This window comes from Lagopus muta, chromosome 15, assembly GCF_023343835.1.
Source record: "Lagopus muta isolate bLagMut1 chromosome 15, bLagMut1 primary, whole genome shotgun sequence".
In the NCBI taxonomy this organism is placed as follows: Eukaryota; Metazoa; Chordata; class Aves; order Galliformes; family Phasianidae; genus Lagopus; species Lagopus muta.
Window position 1 is genome coordinate 2957188 of NC_064447.1, and position 22718 is coordinate 2979905.

The window sequence follows — 22718 nt, forward strand, 5'->3', positions numbered from 1 at the left end:
GACATCCACAGTTCAACAGAGGAGTTGTTGCAGGAGTTCAGTTTAGTTCGTACAGTTCTATCATTTTGTTTTCTGGGATTTCATGCCTTGCCAAGCTGAGTTGCAGCTCTGGGCTATTTGAGATGTAGTATCTATGGACCTTGGCATTATCTTAGTTTTGTGTCCCTGTAATTCCCAGTTCTTTCAGTTCTTGGCCTCATGAGCTCTCACAGGCTCTCGTACTGCTGTGTTGCAGCTGATGACAGCGCCACTAAATATTATTCTATTTTATTTTATACCAATGTAGACCCCAAATGGGATTTTAATTGCCAGTCCTTGAGGGCATGTTCTTTCTTGTGCTTTTCAACTGTTCTGTACTGCAGGCTTTTCATTTCTTCCTGTGTACACATAAAGGCACTTGCTGCTCCCTCCAGCTTAGTTCATTGGCAGCTGATGGTTAAGGCTTGGAGATTCTTCCCAGAAGTAAAGAAGATACCATTGAACTGAGTGTCTAGGTACGAAGTAGGCTCTGATGGTAACATCCTCATGGTCCATTTATTTTCTGCTTGTTATTTTTAACTGAAAATTCGTTGCTTTCCTCCGGAAAGTGTATTGATTCATAATTTGGAATATAGAGCTGAATGGAAGAAGGTGAAGAAATGTTCACCCTGGGTTTCCTGCCTTGCTGTCACCAGACAAAGTTCTGAGCTTTGTTGAATCCTAAATATATCCTGCAGCTCTGGAGAGAAGCAACAGACCTCTGGGTGTTGATGTTGGAGTTGTGAGTCTTTGATGCCTGTGTGAGTGCTTAATCTCTAACAGGATGAAGCTCTGCAGACCTCAGAGGAGGGCAGCATGAATTTTGCTGTTAAGCACTGACAGAAGAGAAAGAGGTTTTGTGTCTGTCTTGTTGGCCTTCTTGGCCCTGGCTTGAGAGCTGCCTTTCAGAGCTGAAGCACCTGATGGGCAGGACCAGGCTGCTTGCTCATACCTTGAAAGCACTTCCTGCTGCAGGAGGAGGGTCAGCTTATGAGGCAGTGTTTCACAGAGCAGGAGCCCCTTGGCTCAGCCACGCTTCTTCAGTGTGGGCTTTGGATTTTGAGTAGAGCATCGTGGAACAGAAATGTGAATACTGATAGAGATGGCAGCCAGTTGTTACTTCATTTGGTGACTGCCTCAACACTGACTTAATGCATTTATGAGTGTACGTCGTGCTGCAAACTCACATGCTACTTAACATTTATAATGCATGTCTACTGAGTTGTTCAAAACCTTTAATTTCCTCAAAGGATGAAATCAGGCTCGACTTGACCCATTTCTGTAACATGCTGCTGTTAATTATATTTTTATCTTTTAATTCTTTAACAGACAAGCAAAAAGTTCCAGCACTTCCACTGTTTTATCCAGAAGGGATGTTAGACTAAGTGGCCTCAGCTCCCTTGGTCAGCCTGCTTTGGCTTTTACATCATAGCATTGGATCAGCTGTTTGTTCTCGAGGTGGTCGTTCTGTTCTGCCCTGTAGGTGTGATTGTTAAGCTATGTCATTAACTTGTGTGCATGACCAAAAGGCACCCTAACAAAGTCACTGGTTTCTAAATTAATGCACATATCTGAGGCCACCTCACATCAGCACTGTCTGTAGGGTTTGACTAAAATGTACACTGTAAACTTCAAGTACAGATGGAGACAGAAAGGCCCTTGAAACTCCTGAACCACATCCTTGTATGCCACATTTGTTGCAAAGATGGGAGGAATACAAAATGTGTGGCTTTGTCTTGCTGATTCCCCTGAAGTTTACATCCTGCACCATAAGGTGGAACATGAAATGTCCCTGCCTCTCAAGGTATGCACAAGTCCTTGCTTGTCCCCTGATTCAGCTGCTGGCTGGCAGAGCTGCAACCTTTTCTCACATGAACTCCTTGTTATGTGGCCAATGTTTTCAATGTTATCACAGGAGATGTGCAGGCAGCCTTACTGAGGCTGCTGCTGTTCAGAATGTGTGCTTTGCCCCTTGTTCCAGTGATGCTACTGCAGGCAGACGGGGCTCTGACTCCACTACTCTGCAGCAGTGCCCTCTCCAGAAGCCTGCCCACCAGGCACTAGGTTGTAGTAACTAGGTTATCCAGAGTGTCAGATCAATTCTAGTCCAGATTTCACTCTTTTCTACTTACTGGTGTGGGAATGTGTTCTGAATGCTGGTAGGGAGCTGCAGGAGTGAACCTGGGAGCAGGAAGGTGATATGGGAATTTGGATGCTCAAAATGATTTCCCTGAGAAGACAAAACAGAGAATGGTTTTACTGTTGATGTGTTGCTCTTGTGGGATCCACCCTCCTGCAGGTCTCCCACTTTGTTACTTGGGGCTATTCTGGGTATCTAGGCTTGTGTTGCTTATCAGCAGCTGTGCCTGCCAACCTCTGTGCAGTGAGATGAGGTGAACTAGCTAACCACCATCAGTGCCTGCATGAAACAAGTGCTGACTTTCCCCAACCCTGCTTCTTCTGGAGGACTGGCAGGTGCGTGTTAGCCTGGAGATCTTGCTCCTCTTGACCTTTGCTGCCTGCTTTGGATCAGCAAAGGACCACAGAGCAAGAGCTAATTTTCAGCTCGTGTTGCTGCTTTCTCTGGACATGCACAACACTTACAAGTGGGTTAGTGGATTGTTGCCTTCAATCTTCTCACGTTGGTCCAGCACAAAATATTAAAGCTACAATTGTATTTTCTATGGCTAGAATGCTTCCTGTGCACAGCCTTAAAGTGCCATGATTTTATTCTTTGAATGTCACCTGCTTGTGTGAAAGTACTGATGCAATACTCATGTATAGCAGAATACTCATTCTGTTACTGGTTATTGTCTGCTGGCTGCTGCAGATGTTTAGTCTGCCCATTCCTGGCTTTTGTTTTTTTTGTACTAGCAGTTTGGATGTATTCTAACTTGATTTACTCCTCCGACCTGAGTGAACCCTCTGGCAAAGGTCTTGTTTTGAGTCCTTCAGACAGAAATGCAAGTGTATGCAGTACTTATCACAGAACTGTAGGAGTTGGAAGGGACTTCTGGAGATCCTCTAGCCCAACCCCTCCTGCTGAAGCAGGTTCCCAAGAGATTTGGTGAGGTCACATTAGTACAAGTGTGCATGTTTGATATTTGATTGTACTGCTCTTAAATTTTATTTTGTGCCTTCTTTAATTGGCTGAAGCAGAACATTTCATTCTTGTTTAGTGTGTTAAGTAAAATTCATACCAGAATTCTTAATTAGGCAGCAGTTATTACGTCTCAGTGAACTTGGTAAATATGAATTCCCTTGACAATTTTCAGATTGAATGATGGAGGTGTGCCCAGCCTATTTCAGAGTGTTTTCAGCAGTGCAGCGTGTTTGTGGAGGCTGTTTAACGAGGGGAGAGGCCAATTAATACTGTGAACTTAGAGATGGTGCCAAGCTTTTCCTGAATAGTTCAGCTGCCTGGCTCTGACCCAGGCATCCTGGCAATTAAGCTAATAATGACAGGCAGTGAGGCTGGGACTGGGCAGCACAGCAGTACTGTGGTACACTGCTCAAAGCTGACCTGCATTCACCATTACCACATAATACAGAACGAACTGTTGGACCTGAAGTTGTAGAATTACAGTGGGGTTTGAATTAACGAATGAGAATCTGCTGTTCTGCCAGCAAGTCGTGTCCTTTCTGTCATTTGGTGCTTAAGGACAAGGGGAGCTTTTCTCATGGTACGTTGCATTTGTTCCAGAACCTGCTGGTTTTCCTGGCCCTTGGCACACTTCAACTCACAGCTCATCCACATCTGTACCGTGCTGCCCTGCCTGCTTCATACCAGCTTTTCCACTGGATTTGTTGCCTGTGTTTTTAGCAGGAAGGAGGAGTAACATTCTGTTGTGGTGATCAGCCGTCACACAGTGGGATCCAGCTGTCCAGTAGCCCAAATCCAAGTTATTGCTCCCTTGTATGGTCACTAAAATACACATTCTTGAACAGGTTATCCTGTATCTGATGCAATTGAATGTGTTAATTTTTGTTGATGTAACAAATGTATATACCTCTCAGTCATGAAGAATGTTTCTTCTCCTAAAGTTCAGTGTTCAATAGTTGACCTTCTTGGCTCTTTCCACGGCTGTAAGGCTGGATGAGGTTTCTCAACATCATTGTTATGTAATTCACTTCAATAACTTCAGAAAAATCTTGGAAGAACCTTCCTCAGAGGAAAGAACAGAAATTTCCTGGGCATTATGGAAGCCCATGATGACTTTTCTGCCCAGAGCACTTACATTGGAGTACTCTTATTCTGATTTCCAGAGTGAACTCGATGGCTATGAAATACCTCATAAGTGTGTTCTAATCCTCGGCATTCTTTTGCAGGTATAAGGATGATGTGGACAGTCCTACTGAGGAGAATGGGAAGCAGAAAGTCCTGTACAGCCTGGAGTTCACTTTTGATGCAGATGCTCGTGTTGCCATCACAATCTACTGCCAGGCTACGGAGGAGTTTGTTGGTGGCATGGCTGTGTAAGTCTTGGTCTTGTGGGCACTTGGAGGGGTACAGAACCTCTCAGGTGAGGAGCCTGACACACTTCTTTCCTTTCTTGCCTGTGAAGCAGTGCTGCTGCAGATGATGGAAAGTGGATTCTCTTTCTGTTTTATGTACTCTGATAGCTTTGAATATTGCTTTCACTTCCTTCCCCCGCAAAACCAATTTCCTCTCTTGTTCCCACATTGGTTTGTCTTTTGGATGTGGGGAAACCATTTTGTGTGCAACAAAGGAGAGGAACTCACAGCTGTGTGCTTTTTCAGCAAGATGATTTACAACATTTCAGAAGCAAATACCCTGCTCTTCAAATACGATCTGTTTTTCCAGATCACACCACTGGATAGATTTTTCTGTTCCCTGGGGTGGGAGCATCTGGGCCACCAAAGAGAAGTTCAGCTTGACGAGTACATGTGAGTCCGTGAGGAACTGAAACCTATCCAAAGTCCCATCTGGGGGTAAATGACTACCTCAAAACAGGGTATTGTAAAATGGCTGTCAGGAACATTTTCTGCCCAGAAACCCTGCCTGTATGTTTTCTGTCAGGTACAGACTAACCTTTGGCTCGCTGTAAAAAGAGTGGTCAGGGTGTGATCTGTGGAATCTTCCTCACATATTTCGTTGCAGTGATGTATCTCTGCAGATTTCAAAGCCTTTTTATCTAAGTGAGCACATTTAAACCATTCCAATCAACACTGTGTGCCTGTCCTCTAAGATTACAAAAATTTCCTCTCTTCACTGAGGGCTGTGGTGGCTGAAACTTGCTCTTCCTTGTGTGCACTGGGCACACTTGAGCTGCTGGTACATGACTGCAGACTTCAGCAAGCATGGAACAAAAAGTTCTTCTTGTTCTATGGGTAAAGGCTGCAAAAGCTCTTGGCTTTTTCTAGTAGAGGCTTTTGGCTGATCAGGAGCTCTGTGCACATAGTGCTGATGGCTTCTGCTGTTGTGCTCTTGATTTGGGGGTAAAGTCATGGCTTATTTAAGTGATCTGTACAGGTTTCAGCAGGGAGAAAGACGTGTGACAAGCCATAAAGTGGCTCATGTGCTTTATACAAAGTATAAACATCTCAGTGATGCTCAGAATAAGGTGGCTTTAGAAATGAGACACCTTCAGTGCTCCCATCCAGATGTGCTTTCTTCCAAACTGGAGGATGTCCTGGTCCAGGATTTTGTTAGGCCCCTCTTTTCTGTTGAAGATTGTGACTGCTTAGTTAATTAAGTTAATTAATTTGATCCTTTTAAGTGATTGAAAAATCCCTCCTGACAAACTCAGAAAATCCCTCCAGCTCTGAGAAACTGAATCTAAATAGAATGCAGCAGGATGCCTTAGAAATCCTGATGAAGTTTCCATGTTCTGTCTCTTAGGTCCTTAGGTTTCCTGTGAATTTAGTGCTAGTCAAGTGCTGGAATGGCAACCTTGGAGATTGAAGTCCTCTTTTCCTAATACAGGTACAGCGTGGACAGGCAGCTAGTTTCCCTTGTGCTGCCTTGCAGAGCATTCCTTGGTTTTCATCCCAAGAGGGAAACTGTTATGGGCTGATGGGGAGAGCTGAAGGCCTCCGTGGCCAGGGTGGATTTGCTATTGTAGCTACTGCATAGAACTTATTGTTTCTGGACTCTGCATTTCTGTAACTAGGAACTCTGTCCTCTCAAAACTCTGCCCATTGATTGGAGGTGGAAAACACAGTTTCTGGTTCACTTAAAAGGATGCTGTTTTACTGAAATTTCATACCAATTAAGCCAGTGGCTTCCTCTTGGTCTGCCATCTGTTTTTTAAAGCTTATGCCACAAACATGAATTACCTAATTGCTTGTTAAATTGAATTCCTAGGTACAGTTTATGAAAGGTAACATAACTGTCAACTTCAGATTAAAAAATATATTTTTAAATACCAAGTTTTTAATCCACCCTGTCCATGTTCACCAAAAGATGGATCTCTGCTCAGGTGATGAAGGAGAACCTTACCTGCCTCTGCATGAAACCAGGATCTGTGGTCAGTGCTCATTTCCTTGCCACATGTGGCTGATGTGACTGAGTTGCCCTCAGGGATGGAAGCAGTTCCCAGAGCACTAACCCTTCATGCTGAAAGTCAAAGCACTTGGATCCAGCTCTTGCTTCCACTGCTGTCCTTTTATTTAATAAATCACAGTTTAATTTCCTCATAGCATAGAATTGATGAACTGTCTATTTCTGCTCTGGAGTTCTTGCACAATAAATGTTATAGAAAAATGGGGTGTGGGGTGCTGCACTAGAAGCCAGTAAACTTTTTGAAGGCATGATCCTGATTTCATGCAGATGTGTAGGTAGTAGGGGCTGGGGGAAGTGAGATACAAATATAGACTTTATAAGCTGCTTTAATTCAACCCAGGCAGTTTTTCCATGTGGAAGTGGCTCATGAAGCACATCTTGGGGCTAGTGCAGCTGCCCAAATTAGGCATCTCTGCTTCTCTGGATTTGCTGGCTGCTAGTAAAAACCTTTTGAAGCTCTGATTTCAGCTTTGCAAAGCAGTTCTGAAAGGACAGTGCTATAATTACTTTGATTTATTATTTTCAAGTTCTAGTGGGGAAAAAGCTGTAAGTAGAGTAAACTGTAAGAGTGCCTTTTTAGTGCACTAGCAGGAATGCAGCTTTGCTCCACGTGAGGTGGTACTTTTCTCTTTTTCTCAATTTCTCTTGGTGCTGACACCTGCATTTAAGTAACAAATGTGTGCAAGAGTTGCCCTGCACTGTGTGTAAATCCAAAACTGCATTTCTTGCTGTCCAGCACTCAATTGGGAAGAAGACTGCTTTGTTATAAGGGCACTTTTTTTTTTTCTTCCACTTTTCAAAATTGATGCTGATTTCTAAAATGGGAGAAACTTTCTGGACCATTTTCTAAAGCAGAAATTTCCTCCTAGTCCCTGGGCTGCAGCATGGCTCCTTAGAAGTGCTAGGCAAGTTATTCTTGCTTCTTTGCTGGAGGAACTGCTGAACCTGATAGCATCAGTGCTTCTGCTGCTGTGAAACTGCAGCTGGGAACATCATTATGTTCATGCAATTTGGAGTGGGAGGATGGAGGGGATGAGACTCTCAGTGAGATGAAGCATTGCTTGTTGTCAAGCTTCTGCTCACCTTTGCCTGTGGTCTGTGGGCCTGGCTTTATGAATAGCCAGTCTCTGTGACAAGAGGGAAGCGTTTCTGCAATCCAGGAGTCTTCCTCATAGAACTGCTTGGGCTCCATCTAAAAGCTGCAGGCTTCATCAGCCTATGCTGCCTGTACTGACCTGCCTTAGAGAGTGTTCAGCACACTCCCAGGTACTGATGCTGGGAGATGTGTTCAGCTGTACTGCTTCCCAGCCAAGATCTTGGCAACACATCTCCCAACCACTGTCTGCCTCTTGTCCTGAGCTACTGAGCTCTGAATTTCACAGCAAGCTGTTGTTACCGTGATGGGGTTGTAGCTGACCAATAAAGTGTGAAGATGGCGTATGTATGTATCTGGGGAAATATCCAGTACTTTGTGGTGCTAGTGCACATACAGTAGCAGCCCCTTGAACAACGTGGGTATTAGTTTAAATCTGGAGGGCACCACTGCTCTGACTATCTGAGTATCTCTCGTCCAGGTAGAGTGTGCTTAAAGAATCTGTAGGTGAAAACATGCTAGCTCTTGGTGGAGCAGCTGGTGAATAACCCAGAGCATAACAGGCCAGAGCTATCTATGTCTGGAGCCTTTTTAACAGCATGGAATTAATGGCAACCTGCTTCTGAACAGTTTGGTGTCCATGTCATCCTCTGTTTTATGTGTTGTGGTTGTGTCCATTTTCTTTCATTTTGAGAAACTGCCCTGACGGGACGTTTGGTTGGAGGAAGAACAGGGGGTGTTGGGTCAGGAGGGTATTTTAGAGACTGGGGATTAGGGAGCAGTTGGGTTTGTTCTGCTTGGCAAATTGTGGAGCACAGAGATTAAGGGCAGGCCAGAGAGGAGGTGTGCAAGGGATGACTGGGATGGGACCTGGCTGAAAGGGATGAGAATCCCTGCCTTAGCATAGGGAGGCACAAGCACACAGATGTGTGAGCTGCGTCAGCTACTTGCTAGCGATCACTTGTAAGTCTGTGCTGTCCCTCAGAGAAATGATAAGATATTATAGATGTCTATAGATAAGATAGTCTGTATTGCTTGCAGTGCTAACAGTTCCTAGAGAATACTTGAAGGACTTTCAGTTTATAGCCAGCTTTTTTCTGCAGTGAATGGTTTGTATGTTTGTACCCTCAGATTTATTGTAGGAGACAAATATGCTTTTGGGAGCAGGTAGAAGAGATGCACGTATTCTCTTTTTGTGTGCTCAGTGAATCTATCCTTTCCTTTCCTGGCACAGCCTTGATATGCACATATTAGGTTCCTGGGAGGGCCCCCAGGACTTTTCCAGCTGTGAGTATCTTGCTGACTAGCAGGAAGGGTTGTGCAGTTCTAACATGGCAGCAGTGGATGTTTCCTCAGGGGAGGGAGTCAGACCAGCTGGAAGCACTTAAGGCAGCCAGCTCTCAGGGCAGGAGCAATGTGCACAGATCATGAGCTGCTGATAAATGTGACATGAGAGATGTGAGTTTTTGCAGTGCTTTCTTATGACAAAGACCTTCCTCTTTGGACAGAGATGGTACTCTTTCTTGTCCTAGTAATGTTGCCGATGCTATGTTTCTTTATTATAAGGAGAAAACAATGAAAACATACCAGTCAGCTCTGCTAGTCTTCACCCTTCTTCAGGATTATGCTGTTTGTGCTGCTGATGCACAAATGGGTGTGCTGGAATTTTTTTGGTCTAATTTCCTTGCTTGTTTTGCAATGTCTGCTACAGATTACAAACATTCTACCGCTGTCTTCCAAACTGAAGTGGATGTGACACTGCAGTACATGATGTGTTTTGTCTGCATGTGGAGATGTGAATAGGTAGCTCACCAAATGCAATCCAACTGAAATGTGTAGCTCAGCGCATGGCCGTTTTCACTAAAGCTTGTGAAGGAGGGACAGCAGCACTCATATTCCTTTGTTTAATCAATAGCCTCTGTCTGTCTGTTCAGAGCCTTTGAAAGGTGCTCATGCTGCTTTTGGCTGTGGACTGTGGTGATTAATATGAATTCTTTGCACAGAGAAGATTTCTTCAATGTGAAGAAATCAGAGGCAGAGCTTTTTTCTGCTAGGCACAAGCTTTAACAGCCAAAGCCTGCTTTGATCTATGCAGGCACCAGTCCCCAAGGGACTGTAGTGTACAAAGTTCACATGCTGAAAAGCTAAATTGTGTAGATTTCATTGAACAGACAAGCCCTCTGTCTTTAATAAGGGTTCTGGCCTCTGTGCCTTTCTCTGTTGCTGTGCTGTAAGTTGCCATCTTTGAAGCCTGGCTAGAGTCAGGAGTGCAGCTCTCCCTGCGATGAGCTCAAGTGAGATGGCTGCAGGTGCTGGAACAGGATCTGGATGGCAGGGTTTCATTGCATGGTAAGGTGTTTGTTTCTGCCTGGCCTGGCTTGGAAACCAAATCTTGTGAGGAGGAAGAGGAGAATAGTGTGTGTGGCAGTGACTGCAGTGCACCAACTGAGCACCCACAACTTCTAGACTGTGTAGGAGTTTCTTGGTGCTGGATCTTGCCTAACTCTGGCTGTGAACCAGTGCTACAGCCTTCTTACATTTTGTTAGTGTTTCTTTTATCAATAAAAAATCACTTTGAGTTACCGGGGACACTTGCTCAACTTCCCTCTTCCCCAGAAGCTGACTTGTTCAGATCCTGTCCAAAGATAAAATGGAAATGTGCAGATAGAAGGGAGAGGGAACAATGTACTTGCTCCACATCAACTCCTGGCCCCTCTGAACACCAGCAGAATGTGACTGGCTCCTTCACTGAGGATGCAGAACTTGCCAGGCAGCTGCACGCTGCAGTAGCAGGAGAGCTGGTTCCTGAGTACCCTCTAGAGCTGGGACTGGTGCCCTGCTGTAAACTTCCCCAGGCACCGACCTGGGGAGGAGTGAGAGGGGAAACTCCCCTGCGTGTTCATCTTGCTTCTCTAATGAGTGTGTAGCAACAGCAACTTCACTAAGCTTAGCCAGGGGTTCGCAAACATCATCTTGCCCCTTGTGCTTTGGGAGCTAATTAAGGTCTACAGTTGCCCAGTAGCAAATCTGGTCTGTTTGAGCCGTGGACTGAGCAGCTGCATGCAGGTAGGGAGTGCTTCTCAGCTGAGGGCAGGGAGTGAGATTTGGGGAATAATTTCAGTTGGTTTCTTGGATTCCTTATATTCTTCAATAAGCACTGTCTGTGTCAGGCATCCAGGCCATCTCTGACCTCCACTCTCTCCTCTGCACTTCAGTTGCAGTAGGTTCCTCTCTTGTTGTCACCTTAGGTAAGTCAATCCCCTCCTTCCCAGTTGCACAGGGAGAATTGTGCCTCTCTGCATAGCTGGGAAGCTTTGAGAGAGCCACAAAAGGAGCTAGGTAAAGGCATGCTCTATTCATTGTGCCTGACAACTCAGTAAATAAAACTTCACTCAATTGCTCTCCCTGTAATTCACATACAAAAGATCTGTCATCCTGATCTCTCCCACACTGTGCTTTAAATGCAAAGGATGGGGTCGGAGCTTCCAGTAAAGCAGCACTATTGTAGAGCAGTTCAGAAAAGTCTTTGAGGGTAATGTATTATCAATGCATCTACCTCGGCAAGAAGAGCAGAGAGCACATGATGGTCCTGATCTTCATAGTGGCCTTTCAGATTTTAATGCTGATCTTGTGGCAAGCCTTGAAGACCATCTCCTCATGGATCCTCAGAGGTTGCTGGAACTACACCAGTTTTCCAGGGAAAGGCAGATTATGCCAATGGAGAACCTATTTTTTTTTCTCTTGGTTTGAGAGGAATTAAGTATCCATCATCATCTGGTATCCAGGTTCTTACTGCCCAGCTGCAAAATGCATCCTAATAATTGTGCTTTAAATCTCTGTGTTGGCTAATGAGCTCTGGAGGGCAGGCAGCATCCCTGTGAGCTCTGTGCACTGACATCAGGTCGGGAGGCCTAGAACAGGCTGTGTGGGTGCTGGGAGCCTGGTTCAACCCAGCCTCCTGCACGGGCAGGGTATCTTTGGGCTCTGCATCAGCTGGGGCTGGAAATGTGCCCTCCCTTCCCCTTCTGCTTGGAGAGGGGAATGCAGTGGTAGGGTTGCTAAAAGTGTGTTTAAAAAGTCACCAAGTACACCTTGCCACAGAGGTGTTGCTAGGGAGATTGAGGAAATTAAGCTCCAAAAGCAAGATAGAAGATACGTGTTAAATAGTTATGGTAAGTAAAGCAAGAGCTGCATTCAGCTTCTGGTAGGAAGCAGAGCAGCTATTACTGCTCCTCATCCTCCAGCCAGTGCTGACTGTGGTGTCTTATCCATTACAAAGTCTGTGCACATGCATCGATCCCATTTCATCATCCAGGTTCGTTAGTGTAAAATAGCTTCTTGTACGATATTAAGGCTCAGATGTGTCTTCACTAATCACCTCTGCCATCCTGCAGCCCAGTCTTTTCTACGAGATGTGAAGTCTCAGGTGTGCACATCACACACAGTCATCAGATGTGATGCTCAGTTCTGCAGTTATTGGCTGACTGTGCAACTTGAGCTTTTCCCACAACATTTGCTTCACCACCTCTGGAGGTGAGCTCCCTGAGCCCTCCTGCTCCCTGCTCAGAGAAGCCAGAAGGCATTATGCCTGATGCAGAAGAGCTTTGCATTGCCATCCTTTTCTGATGTGCTGTGCTCCTACACAAAGTCTACTTAGGCTGATACTAATTGGAGCTTTCCAACTTCTGCTTATGCAGCTGGTGGTTTGTAAACTGTGTCTGCATTTTGGAATGGCTGAATGTCCTCCAGAGTACAGAATCATTTTACAAGCAAGGATGGTCTTTCCTGTGCTTCTGTGCATGCTCTGTTAACTGCTTTACCTGACGGCACTCCGTACTGATTTGGTCCACAGCAAAGCAATGCCTTTGTATCTTCTGATGTTGTGCTCTTCACAAGGCTGGCAACAGCACTGTTCACCTTATCGTTTGAGAGATGTTATCAGCAAAATATGCCACGCTGATTGGCAGGGAATACTTTGATATCCTAGCTTGAATTAAGGAAAAACTCAACCTAGAGCTCTTGGTTCTAATGTGACACTTGTCCCAGGCTGTCTGGTCAATCATGGCCAGTGGCAGTTAAGTTTGAGCAGTCACCAGAGCTTCTGACTGCTCAGAGGTCTTTGCAGTGGCTGGAGGACAGTGTTCTCCCAACTCTCACTTTATGAAGCTATACCCTGGAACTCAGAATTAGTGTAGGAGAGACATCATCCTGTTATTGTGATGGGTTAACATCTTCCTTGTAGAGCTGGAGTTAGACCTGTCTGTCACTGGGCCTGTGGAGGTCTGTTGTTTCTGCAGTGTAGGCCTGTTGGGCGAGGGATCTTCCTCTCTGTTTTGTCAACATGCTCTGAACACAGTGTTAGTAGCTCAACAGCACAAAGGCTGTGGTAGTAAAACCAGCTTTGGTTGTTCCCACCCTGCTTTATAGTCCACTGCCTGCTCCTTTGTGCCAGAGCTGGCATGATTCAGAGATCACGTGGCAGAAAGGGGCATAAAACCCTGTTTTGCCACTGCAGCCCCTTGTAAGTTGTGCTCTATGTAGTGAAATGTGTTTTGGGGGCCAGACAGTGCTGGGGGTTCTGGATGCAGGAGATGCTGGATGTTAGCTCTGGTTCCCTTCCCAGAGGCATTTGGCCCAGCCTGGCAGTGCTGGGACTTGGTTGCATTTCATTGATGGCCCTTGGGTAAGTGGGAGAGTTGTGACTTCTCTAGGAGGCTGGCATAGAGGACTGCTTGGTGGTTCTGTAGTGCTGTTGGTGCTGTGTACCTCTGGGGAAGCATATGAAGAGTAGAGAACTGGGGAATTGGTCTGAATGGACCTTGCTTTCCAGAATGGCCCTATGCCATGTAGTGTTTCTCACTGCAGTCCTGTCCTGCAGAGGCAAAGGGCAGCTCTTAGTGCTTTGCTGTGTGATGCTGCTGTTATATCAGTCCTCGTTATTCCTGGGTTTCCTGCAGAAGATAACTGTGTGCTGGGTGGGAAGCCAGCGTTGCTTTGGCTCTTGATTTAGCAAGGTAGCTTTTGCTAGGCTGCTGCACCCCAAGGCTCCTCTGACATGCAGTGTTTCCAGGCAGGTCAGTATGATCCAATCTGACCTTGCCTGTCTGTGCTGCTTTCCCTCTCCATGCTCACCTTCTTCCCTTCCCCTCCCCTTTTTGTATTCCCAGTGAATGGCTGCCAGCCCCTGCCAGCTCTGCCTCTTAGAGCTTCCACTTGTGATTCCTGGAAGGCAGACAGGCGTGAATGAATAAGAGCCTAACAGAGAGCAATCACTTGTTACAGCAAGTCTTCTTTTACCCCTTTCTTCAGATACAGCACAAAGAATCCCTCTCTGCAGTCTGAGACGGTTCATTACAAGAGAGGGGTAAGCCAGCAATTCTCCCTGCCTTCTTTCAAGATTGATTTCTCAGACTGGAAGGATGACGAGGTAAGTCTTTTCTTCTCGTTGCCTTCTTTCCACAACTCTGTTGCCCCAGAAGCATTGGCCTCTGTTTAGTATCACTGAGATACGGCTGGAAGATTTGCACTCAGAGCTGCCACGGCACGTTTTGTGGGTGTGAGACAAACAGGGCCTTGGGAGCAGCAGATATGAACACTGCCTGGGAACTTGGCAAAAAGATGAGGGAAACAGGGAAGAAAAGAAACTGAAAGAAGCAACTTCTGATAACGCTGATCAGCTGGCATCCCAGCAGCTGGCGTACGAGGGAGACAGCAGAGATTGGCACAGGAGCTGTTCCCAGAGCAACCCACACTCTGCAGCCTTGTTCTCCCTGTCAGCCAGAGAACTTGTGGGAACAAATGTGCCCCTGTTCACTTGCTAAGTCTTACCCGGTTACTTTGGGACAGAGCTGATAAAGATTCTGAAAGGGCCTGTCTTCATCTCTCCCTTTTGTTTTTTTTTTGGCTTGTCATTTAGACCAGACTCCAGTGGTCTCCAGAATGGGATACATGCAAGGACAATTCATTAGAGTGTGAGAAGAACTTCAGCAGTAAACGTTGATAATTCATAAATTTATATATGTATATATACATGTATATATACACAAGGAGTGTATGACCAAAATTGTTATATTGATGGGAGTGAAAAATTGAAATAGTTTGGAGACTGCTAAAAATAAGACTTACTCTGTTTAAGGGCTGTGTCCTGCATTATGAGCTCAAGCAGTACCGTGCAGTGGGGGGATATTCTCCCCCCTGGGGCAGATCCACACCGGTTCATTAATGCCGAATAAGGGGATGCCTTCATCCTTTTATTTTTCTTTAACCCGTAACTGCAAACAGATGAAGGTTTGGTTTTAATTAAGCTCTGTGGCTTTTACTACATAGCAAGATCTATGGAGTCCTATTAATTTTGGTATCTCTGTAGAATTCCAGTCCAGGCAGTAACTCTGCTTCTTGAGCCTCTAAATGTTGGCCCAAGATCCCTGCATGTTACACAAGGCAGAAAGGCTTTGCTGTTTGCCCTCCTCTGTGCAGAGCTGTCCTGAGACATTCCTCATGCACAGGAGTTGGTCTGTAGCTACTGCTAATACACTTGTTCCTGCAGACCCTTCTCCCAGGTCAAAATTAACACAATGCTCATTTCTTCTCTCAGGCTTGTATAAGAGCATTGTGTATGTGAACCCTAATAGGAAACACTACCTATTAAAAAATTAAGATTAAAAAAAAGGAAAAAGGAAAGAAAGAAAAGTCATCTTTCATGTATTTTGAAAAGATTGAATAGCTATTGTCTTGGAGTTGCAGTTTTAACTAGAATCAGTCGTGTGCTGTAACAGCGCTGTGCCAGTTAGCAGGAGCCTGCAGAGTCTGGCCTCCTGATGTCCTGGTTTCTCTGCCAATATATGATTTCACAAGTTCAGCCTACAAAAGCCTGGAAGAGCTGCTTTTCAACCCCTTCTGTCATCTGAGGGAACTGGAAAGTAGGAGCTCAGATCCCTTTCTTAAATAGTTGGGAAGCTTGGTTTTCACTTTTGTTCCTGCCAGCAAGGTTTTAATTTGAGTACTAAAGTCACAGCTTTGACAGCTTAAAGGAGAAGGGAGATGCAGTGGAAAAGTAAGTTTCTAGCTCCCTTCGCTTGATTCTGCTGCATCCTCTGGTCTTTTTCATTGCTTTCATGGGGGCTCTGGTTGTTGAGGCAATGTGGGACAAGCACTGTGATTCAGAAGTTTCTTTCCCCACTTTGGCTGTGTGTATACGTTGTTTTTTTTTCTCTCCAGTGCAGTAAAATGCTAAATCTTCTTAACTGTCCCCTGAAATGCAGTGCTTTTATCTGACAGCTGGCTGTTATCATTCAGCTGTGTACAGTTATGTGTTCAATTGCCCTCCTACTTCAGTGTTGGTGTTGTCAAAAAAAAAAAGACATTTGTTTCATGCTTTTGCTCAGTTAATACTTGGAGATGATGTAGTTCTTGGCTGGTCAGCAGAATGGAAAACAGTGTTATGTTGAGTTGTTATGTGGAAAAACCTTATAAAAACCTTGTAAAAACACCTTTTTACTTTGTTTTCATAACACACTGGTTTGCTTGTGAGCTATAGTGTAAGGCTTGTGTTGGCAGTTATTTTCAAGCCCCTAAAAATGATTGGGAAACGAGCCATTAAAGAGGCCTTTTGTTTGAGAATGCAATAGTTTATATGGTAAAGCAAGCACAGTTGGTTGCTTTACTGTGATGCGACTTTTCTTCCTCATGGACAAAAAGTAGCTGTTGTGTTATGGTGATAAATCAGAGCAGGAAGCAAAGCAAGGCCTTAAGCTTCTTTCAGCAGTCTTAATCAGCTGCCCTCAACTAATGATGTTTTTCGTTCTCTGGTATGCTGTAATAGCTCAAAAATACAGGATAGAAAATAGCAGCCCTATTAGTTTAATCTAACAAGTACTGAGATGTTAAATGATGCTTTTATGTTCTCTGTGTTACTCTGCTCATTTAAAAGGAGATTATGGTCACTTGAAGGAGGAATAAAATGTGGAATCATCATACAGAGAATGAAAATCTGCAACCCTCAGGTTTGAAGAATATCGGAGACAGCAGGGCTCAAGGCAGAAGGTCTTCCAGCACGTGCTTTCCATTTAGAGTGGGATATGCATATTTGAGCAGTTGTGTGCTTAATGCAGCTAGTTGTTGTTTCTAGAAAACGTTCAGATCGTGTGCCTTTGAGCCACTCAACTACTGGCAGAAGAGCAGTAGGCTTGGGATTGCCTCTGCTCCCACACAGCCCATGGGAGACTGTGAGTTGTAGACCAGAGCACGTGCATGCAGCCAGTAGCAGAGGTGCAGCCATGTGAGCAGTGGGCTGAGGCCTCTTGGTGGATGGATGCCAAGGTACATCATGTCCACGTGCAGTTATCAGCATTTAGCTGTAGTTCATCCAGAGTGGAACCATCTCCAGCTCTGCCAGGGCTTGCTGTGAGGGTTGCCTCGCATCCCATCTGGCGTTCTGGTTTGGCATTTTTGGCGATGGCTGAGATTTTCCTCCTGGTGTATCTTTTGAAAGCCTTAATGGAGGAAATCACAGCTCCAGTGGTGCAGAGGGTGAGGAAAGATCAGGAGGCCCCAAAGCATCACCTGAAGGACCCTGCGACGCTTTGAAGTGAGTCTCAGCTTTCATGGGAAACTGGAAGCAGGCCTGGAGCACCATGGTGAAAGGACACCTTTTTCTCTCTTGGCAAGAGATGAGACAAGAAAACCAAATCAGTAATTAATAGAAACACTAGAAATCCAGTATGTGAGCCACTTCTGTTCCTGGCACAGGACAGTGTTTGTAAGGTTGTATTTTTCTTGCGTGTATAAGATCACACGTAGCTTTTGAAGTGCTTTAATGAAGTGCAAGGCAAAGGAAGAAATTTAGTCTATTTTCCTTGCACTCAAGGAAGCTCTCAACTCTTAAATTTTCACTCTCATCCATTAGAAGGTCAGGGACCTGAGCTTCATAACATGCCAAGAGATGGAAATCAGTCTGGTGTTTCTTCAAAGCGCAGTGTGAGCTTGAAGTTTTGCAGATTTCTTTCTACATCTTCAAGAACTTCATATAAGAATAAGGGTTGTTTTTTTGTGGTGTAGGGAACATAATGTGTACTGCTGTTCTGCAGTCACGGAATGGCTTGAGTTGGAGTGGACCTTACAGCCTCTCCAACCCCTCAGAAAGGGCTAAATTATCAATCAGGGCTAAATAACGCAGAGAATTCTGCTTTTAGTGCTTCCTGAGGCCTCATATCTCTGAGGCCCATGGGCGCAGCTGGGGTGGTAGCACAGCATTTAGTGGGAGAGCCTGCTGCCCTTGCAGGTGAAAGCTTGGTATCCTGTAACTTCATTCTTCTATTGCTAATGCTATTGCAAGTCTTCAGACAGGCCTGGTGTCAATTGTCTAAATTGATGTTGTTTCTTTCCCTCAGCTGAACTTTGACTTGGACCGTGGTGTGTTTCCAGTGGTCATCAGAGCAGTGGTGGATGAAGGGGATGGTAAGCACAGCATATGCTCGCTCAGTCTTCTGTCTGGCTGGATGTTAAGTGACCCTTTATGGGATGCCTCGTTCTGCAAAAGCAAACACATTTTACAAGCAGCAAAGTTGTGGGGAGCCTTTCCAGAATGAAATTATTTCAGGAATTCACCATCACTTTCTTTCATTAAGAGTCGAGCTAATCCCAGACTCTTACATAAAGATATGCTTTTAAAGGTAGCCTTGATTTTTTGACAGGAAAATTGGCCGGGTAGTTAGTGTTGGAGTGGGGTTTAGGATAGCTGGGGTTAGGTGTTGGCTCTGCCACCAGAGTCTGGTGCAAACTGGAACAAATGATTCCCTCTCTCTTTTTGTTTTGTGTTTGCTTTGTTTTGTAACACAAGGATGGAGTTTGTATCTTCTACCTCTTTGAGGTTTGAATCATCCTTGTGAAAGCTAGAGCTGTCTGTAGGGCTGAGGAACTCTCAGAAGAAAAGAAAGGGCTTTTAAATCCTCAGGCCACTGTTCAACCACAGACAAATTAATTCAGCACTTTAAAATTACATTCTTTTTCCCAAAGGAAGTTGAATGATATTAATAAAAGAGCATGACTTTTGATGGTAAATAATACTGCTGGTTACATTTAAAGCACGCTGCCCTTTTAGAGAAGAGTGGGCAGTAAATGTTTAGATTGTTAATCACCTTGTGCTGTGTTTTCCTTTGGGTGTGTGTGCTTTTGGGCTCTGTGTGTTTGCACTCATTCTGAGCGTTGGTGATGGAAGGGGCACAAGAAAGTCACATGTTCCCTACAGCTGATGGCTGTTGTGCTCAGCAGGACCAGCATTCCCCTTCTGCTTTTTGCAACTTTTGGCCCCAAACTGAAGAAAAATCAGAAAGGAAAAAATCCCTTTTAGATTGTATTGTTTATTGCAGTTCGTGTGCTCTGCTTCCTGTGTGAAAGAAGTTCACTGCATTATTTTACAGTCCTCCAAGCAAACAGAACTGGAGGAAGCAATTTAAAGTGTGACCAACACAGCGTAGTGCAACAGAAAATAAATTGTTTTTAGAGTGCATCTGTTTTTACTGATTTCAGGTGCTGTTAATAATATTGATGTATATATCCTGACCGCGGATAAAAAACCAACTTCCACTACTTGTTGAACTTTTGCCAATGTATTTCTACTTTCTTATGTCAGACATATTGAGAAAGACCAAAAATAGAACAGGAGGCAGCATGGGAAGCATACATTTATGCATATAATATGTCAGCTCTTAGCCAGCAGTGAACTGTCATCTATATTAATAGCCTGGAAACACAATTTCTTTTAAATCCTCTCCTGGATAGAATATCACCACAAAAATATGTGACACTTGAACAAGATTGGGAGAAATTGCTGTGTGTTCTGGTTCTTTTTTATTGATGAGATGGGCAGGAGCTAGACTTGTGTGTTTGGAGTATCTGGGAAATGGCAGCTAGTTTGTGACTACTTGCAATGAATAAAATTGAATGGGAAATTAAAATAGCAGTCAGCAAGATGTTGGTTTGGACTGATTTCTGCCAGGGAGATGTTTGTGCTCCTTGAAGAATGTAAGCTTGCAGCGCTAGCACTCTTCATTCCTGCTGGTGGAACTGCTCTCAGTAAAGGTGCAGAAATCCTTAGGGGATGGAAGGTGCTGTGCTGCTCAGCCATATGTGCTGCTTGAATGAACAGCATATGAAGGGAAGCTGTGTCTGTTATCTCTTCTTCGGCTGTTCAGACTGCAGTGAGGGTCCTGCGTTTCATTTACTCAGTGATCTGGAACAGGCTGCCCTTGTCTGGCAGGGAGGGAGCATGCAGGTGAAATCCCAGTTCTAGCCCTCTGTTCTGGATACCACTGTGTTCCTGAGCACATCCTCATTGCTGTGACCATTCTTGGCTATCTTAGCATATCTGCAGCCCTGGACTCCTGTTCCAGAGACTGCTGTTTCCAAACATGGTCTCTGTGCCACAGCCCAGTGAATGGTTCCTGTTTTGCCTTTGTTGTTCATGGGGCCCCCAAAGAATCTATCAAGCTCCCATCCCTTTTTAGACATCACAGGAGTCATTTTCTTCAGCTGTTTACATTCTGGCACAGAGCTCATAGAGCTGCCTATCTGCTCTTCTGCATGTGCTGACCACAGCACTGGTATTCCAGGCAGGGCTGGGTGGTGGCAACCTTTCCTTCCTTTGGAGATTCCTCCAAGACTCCCATTTCCACAGAGTGATTGTAGTTAGACAAAATGTAGACAATTGGAGCTGAACAGAACTGTGGATTCTTGAGTCAGGATTGTGCCTTGGTTTCCTCTGTTTAGCACCTATGTTTCCCTGTGGCCTTTTTTGATGGTAGAGTCATGGATGCAGCATACAGAAACCTCTGTTGGCCCCTTGTGAATGCTGTTGGATTAAGAAGGGGGCCTCTGATTTGGAAGAGGAGGATGGGATATTTGTCACTGGGGAAAAAAAGATCTGATAACTGGACAGAGATGTTTTGCTGTCCAGACATATGAGAAATAAAGGTTCTACAAGCATGTAGGATTAGACTGTAATAAAGTAGTAAGTACTGGGGCTGGAAGGGCTGCCAGCTGCTGTTAAAACTGATAGATTTGTTTCTCTGTGGTAAATTCAGGTAACTACAGCCAAGAATACAGAGAGAGAGCAAAATGCCATTGAACTGTTTGTTTTAGTGTTTCTTATGCATCCTGTGTTTTAGCAGCTTCCTTATGGGTATCTTATAAGGGACAGTGTCAAAAGCCTCACCGAAGTCCTGCGGGACAGCACGCACTGCTCCTCTCATCCATCAGGCTGGTCATTAGAGAAGCTTATCAGGTTGGTCAGGCCTGATAATTGTTGAATCCATGCTGACTACTCCTGACAATTTCCTTCCCCTTCATGTGCCTGGAAATGATTTCCAGGATGAGCTGTTGCATCACGTTCCCACAGACTGAGGTGAAGCTGACTGGTCTGCGGGCCCCCAGGTCTTCCTTCTTTTAAACTGCAAAAGGAGGTGAAGGTGGTATCTGTTTAAAAAGTGCAAATTCTAAAATCTGACTCAAATTCAGCTCACGGTGATGTCATGCTTGTGCTGCTTTCAATGTTTAACCAGGAGCGTTCTGTCTTTCTGCAGTGGTGGTTGAGGTGACAGGCCATGCCCATGTTCTTCTGGCTGCATTTGAAAAGGTAAATGACTTCTCTTTTCCGTCCTTATCACTGTATATGTAAATATTTCCACGGGTCATTAGTTTGTGTTGATATATCACTTAGCACAGTGGGGTCCTGGCATGAAACTAGAGTTCAGGAGTGGCACTGGAGAACAAATAATAGCTTGCAGCAACTGCTGGGCAGTGTGTAATCACTGTTTGTACCTGAGCTGGTCAGTCAGCTAATTGTAGCTGGTGTTTCCTGTGTGTGGGGAGAGGGTGTGCCGTGGTACCTGTGATGTTTGAGAGTGGTAGATGTTGACCAAGGCTGCTAGTGTGCAGCTTTCCAGGGCCTTGTGGTCAGTTTACAAAACTGGATTTGCTGTGTCCAGAGCCTGCTGCACCTTTGTTTGGCCTTACCTTATGCTTAGCACCAAGCCCTTTTATGGCTCAGGGTACATCGTCCATAAAGGCTTCACTTTTCTTTGATAGTAGCTGACCTGAGCATTGCCAATGCAGGGAGGCTGAGCACAAGCTTTGATTGGAGTCTCTTCACATGATGACTGTACCTTGAAAGCATTTACAAGATTCCTAACTACTTTATGTTGTGTCTGGACATATGTCCTGGGCAAGTGACGTGTAGTGACATCCTAAGATGAGGCAAATGTTGCTGGAGTAGAGTTGGGCATGTTGAAGAGAGCAGCATTAGTGCTGTGCTGTTAGAACTTCCTGCTTCCAGGCTGGCATGTGGGCTGACTTCTCCTCAGTCTGCGCCATCCCTGCCATGTCCAGAAGTAAGCAGGAGTAAGTTGCCAGGACTTATCCTAGGTGGATAGTGTAGATGGTGATATTCTGAGTCAGAGGGCCTGGGCAGCACAGTCAGTCCTCAGGAAGCCCTGTGGTTGGAAGATGCTTGAGGTTTGTTTTGTTGTTAGCTCGGTATGCGTTGGACTTACTGTGGACAATTAGATCTGTGAGAAATGAGATGGGCAGCTGCAGCACTTCTGGGACTGTTCTTCTAATTGCCTTGTCCAGATGAGCTGGAAAGATCAAAAAGTCTCTGGAATCCCTCAGTCATTGCTTGGCAGCACCTGGGGGAGGACAGTGTGGCAGCAGGTCCTTGGGAAAGGCTGTAGAGTTTGGAGTCCTGCTGTCATCTTGGTGAGACTGCACTGCAGAATCCTAGCGCTTGGTAACTGTGCCTTGTAGAAATGTCTTTCCCTGAGATACCTTCCAATGGAACAAGCTTAGTTCCCATAGTTGTAAATGGCACCTAGGCTGTGACTGATAGCATAAAGTGCTACATCTTCCAGTGCATGTTAAATATGCTGGAGATTGTTAGAGCTGTTACGGTGTTTTCTGGGTCCCATACAGCTGCAAACCCTGAGAACACAGTCATGCAGCTGGCTTTGGGGAAGGAAGGGCAGTGCCAAGCCCTGCAGAGTGATCTGGTGTGTATTGGGAGTGTGTTAATGTGAGGGCAGAAGTGAA

The 22718-nt window shown here is 45.0% G+C and overlaps 1 protein-coding gene across 4 annotated transcripts in view; it reads left to right on the top strand.

The window, feature by feature from the left end:
* MGRN1 (mahogunin ring finger 1) overlaps positions 1-22718 on the top strand; it is a 47808-nt gene that overhangs the window by 8219 nt on the left and 16871 nt on the right. For all 4 annotated transcript variants that reach the window (XM_048961375.1, XM_048961376.1, XM_048961377.1 and 1 more), the window contains exons 4-7: positions 4348-4494; positions 13947-14064; positions 18026-18092; positions 21215-21267. In XM_048961375.1, coding sequence (XP_048817332.1) covers positions 4348-4494; positions 13947-14064; positions 18026-18092; positions 21215-21267 — 385 coding nt within the window. The remainder of the gene's footprint in view (positions 1-4347; positions 4495-13946; positions 14065-18025; positions 18093-21214; positions 21268-22718) is intronic.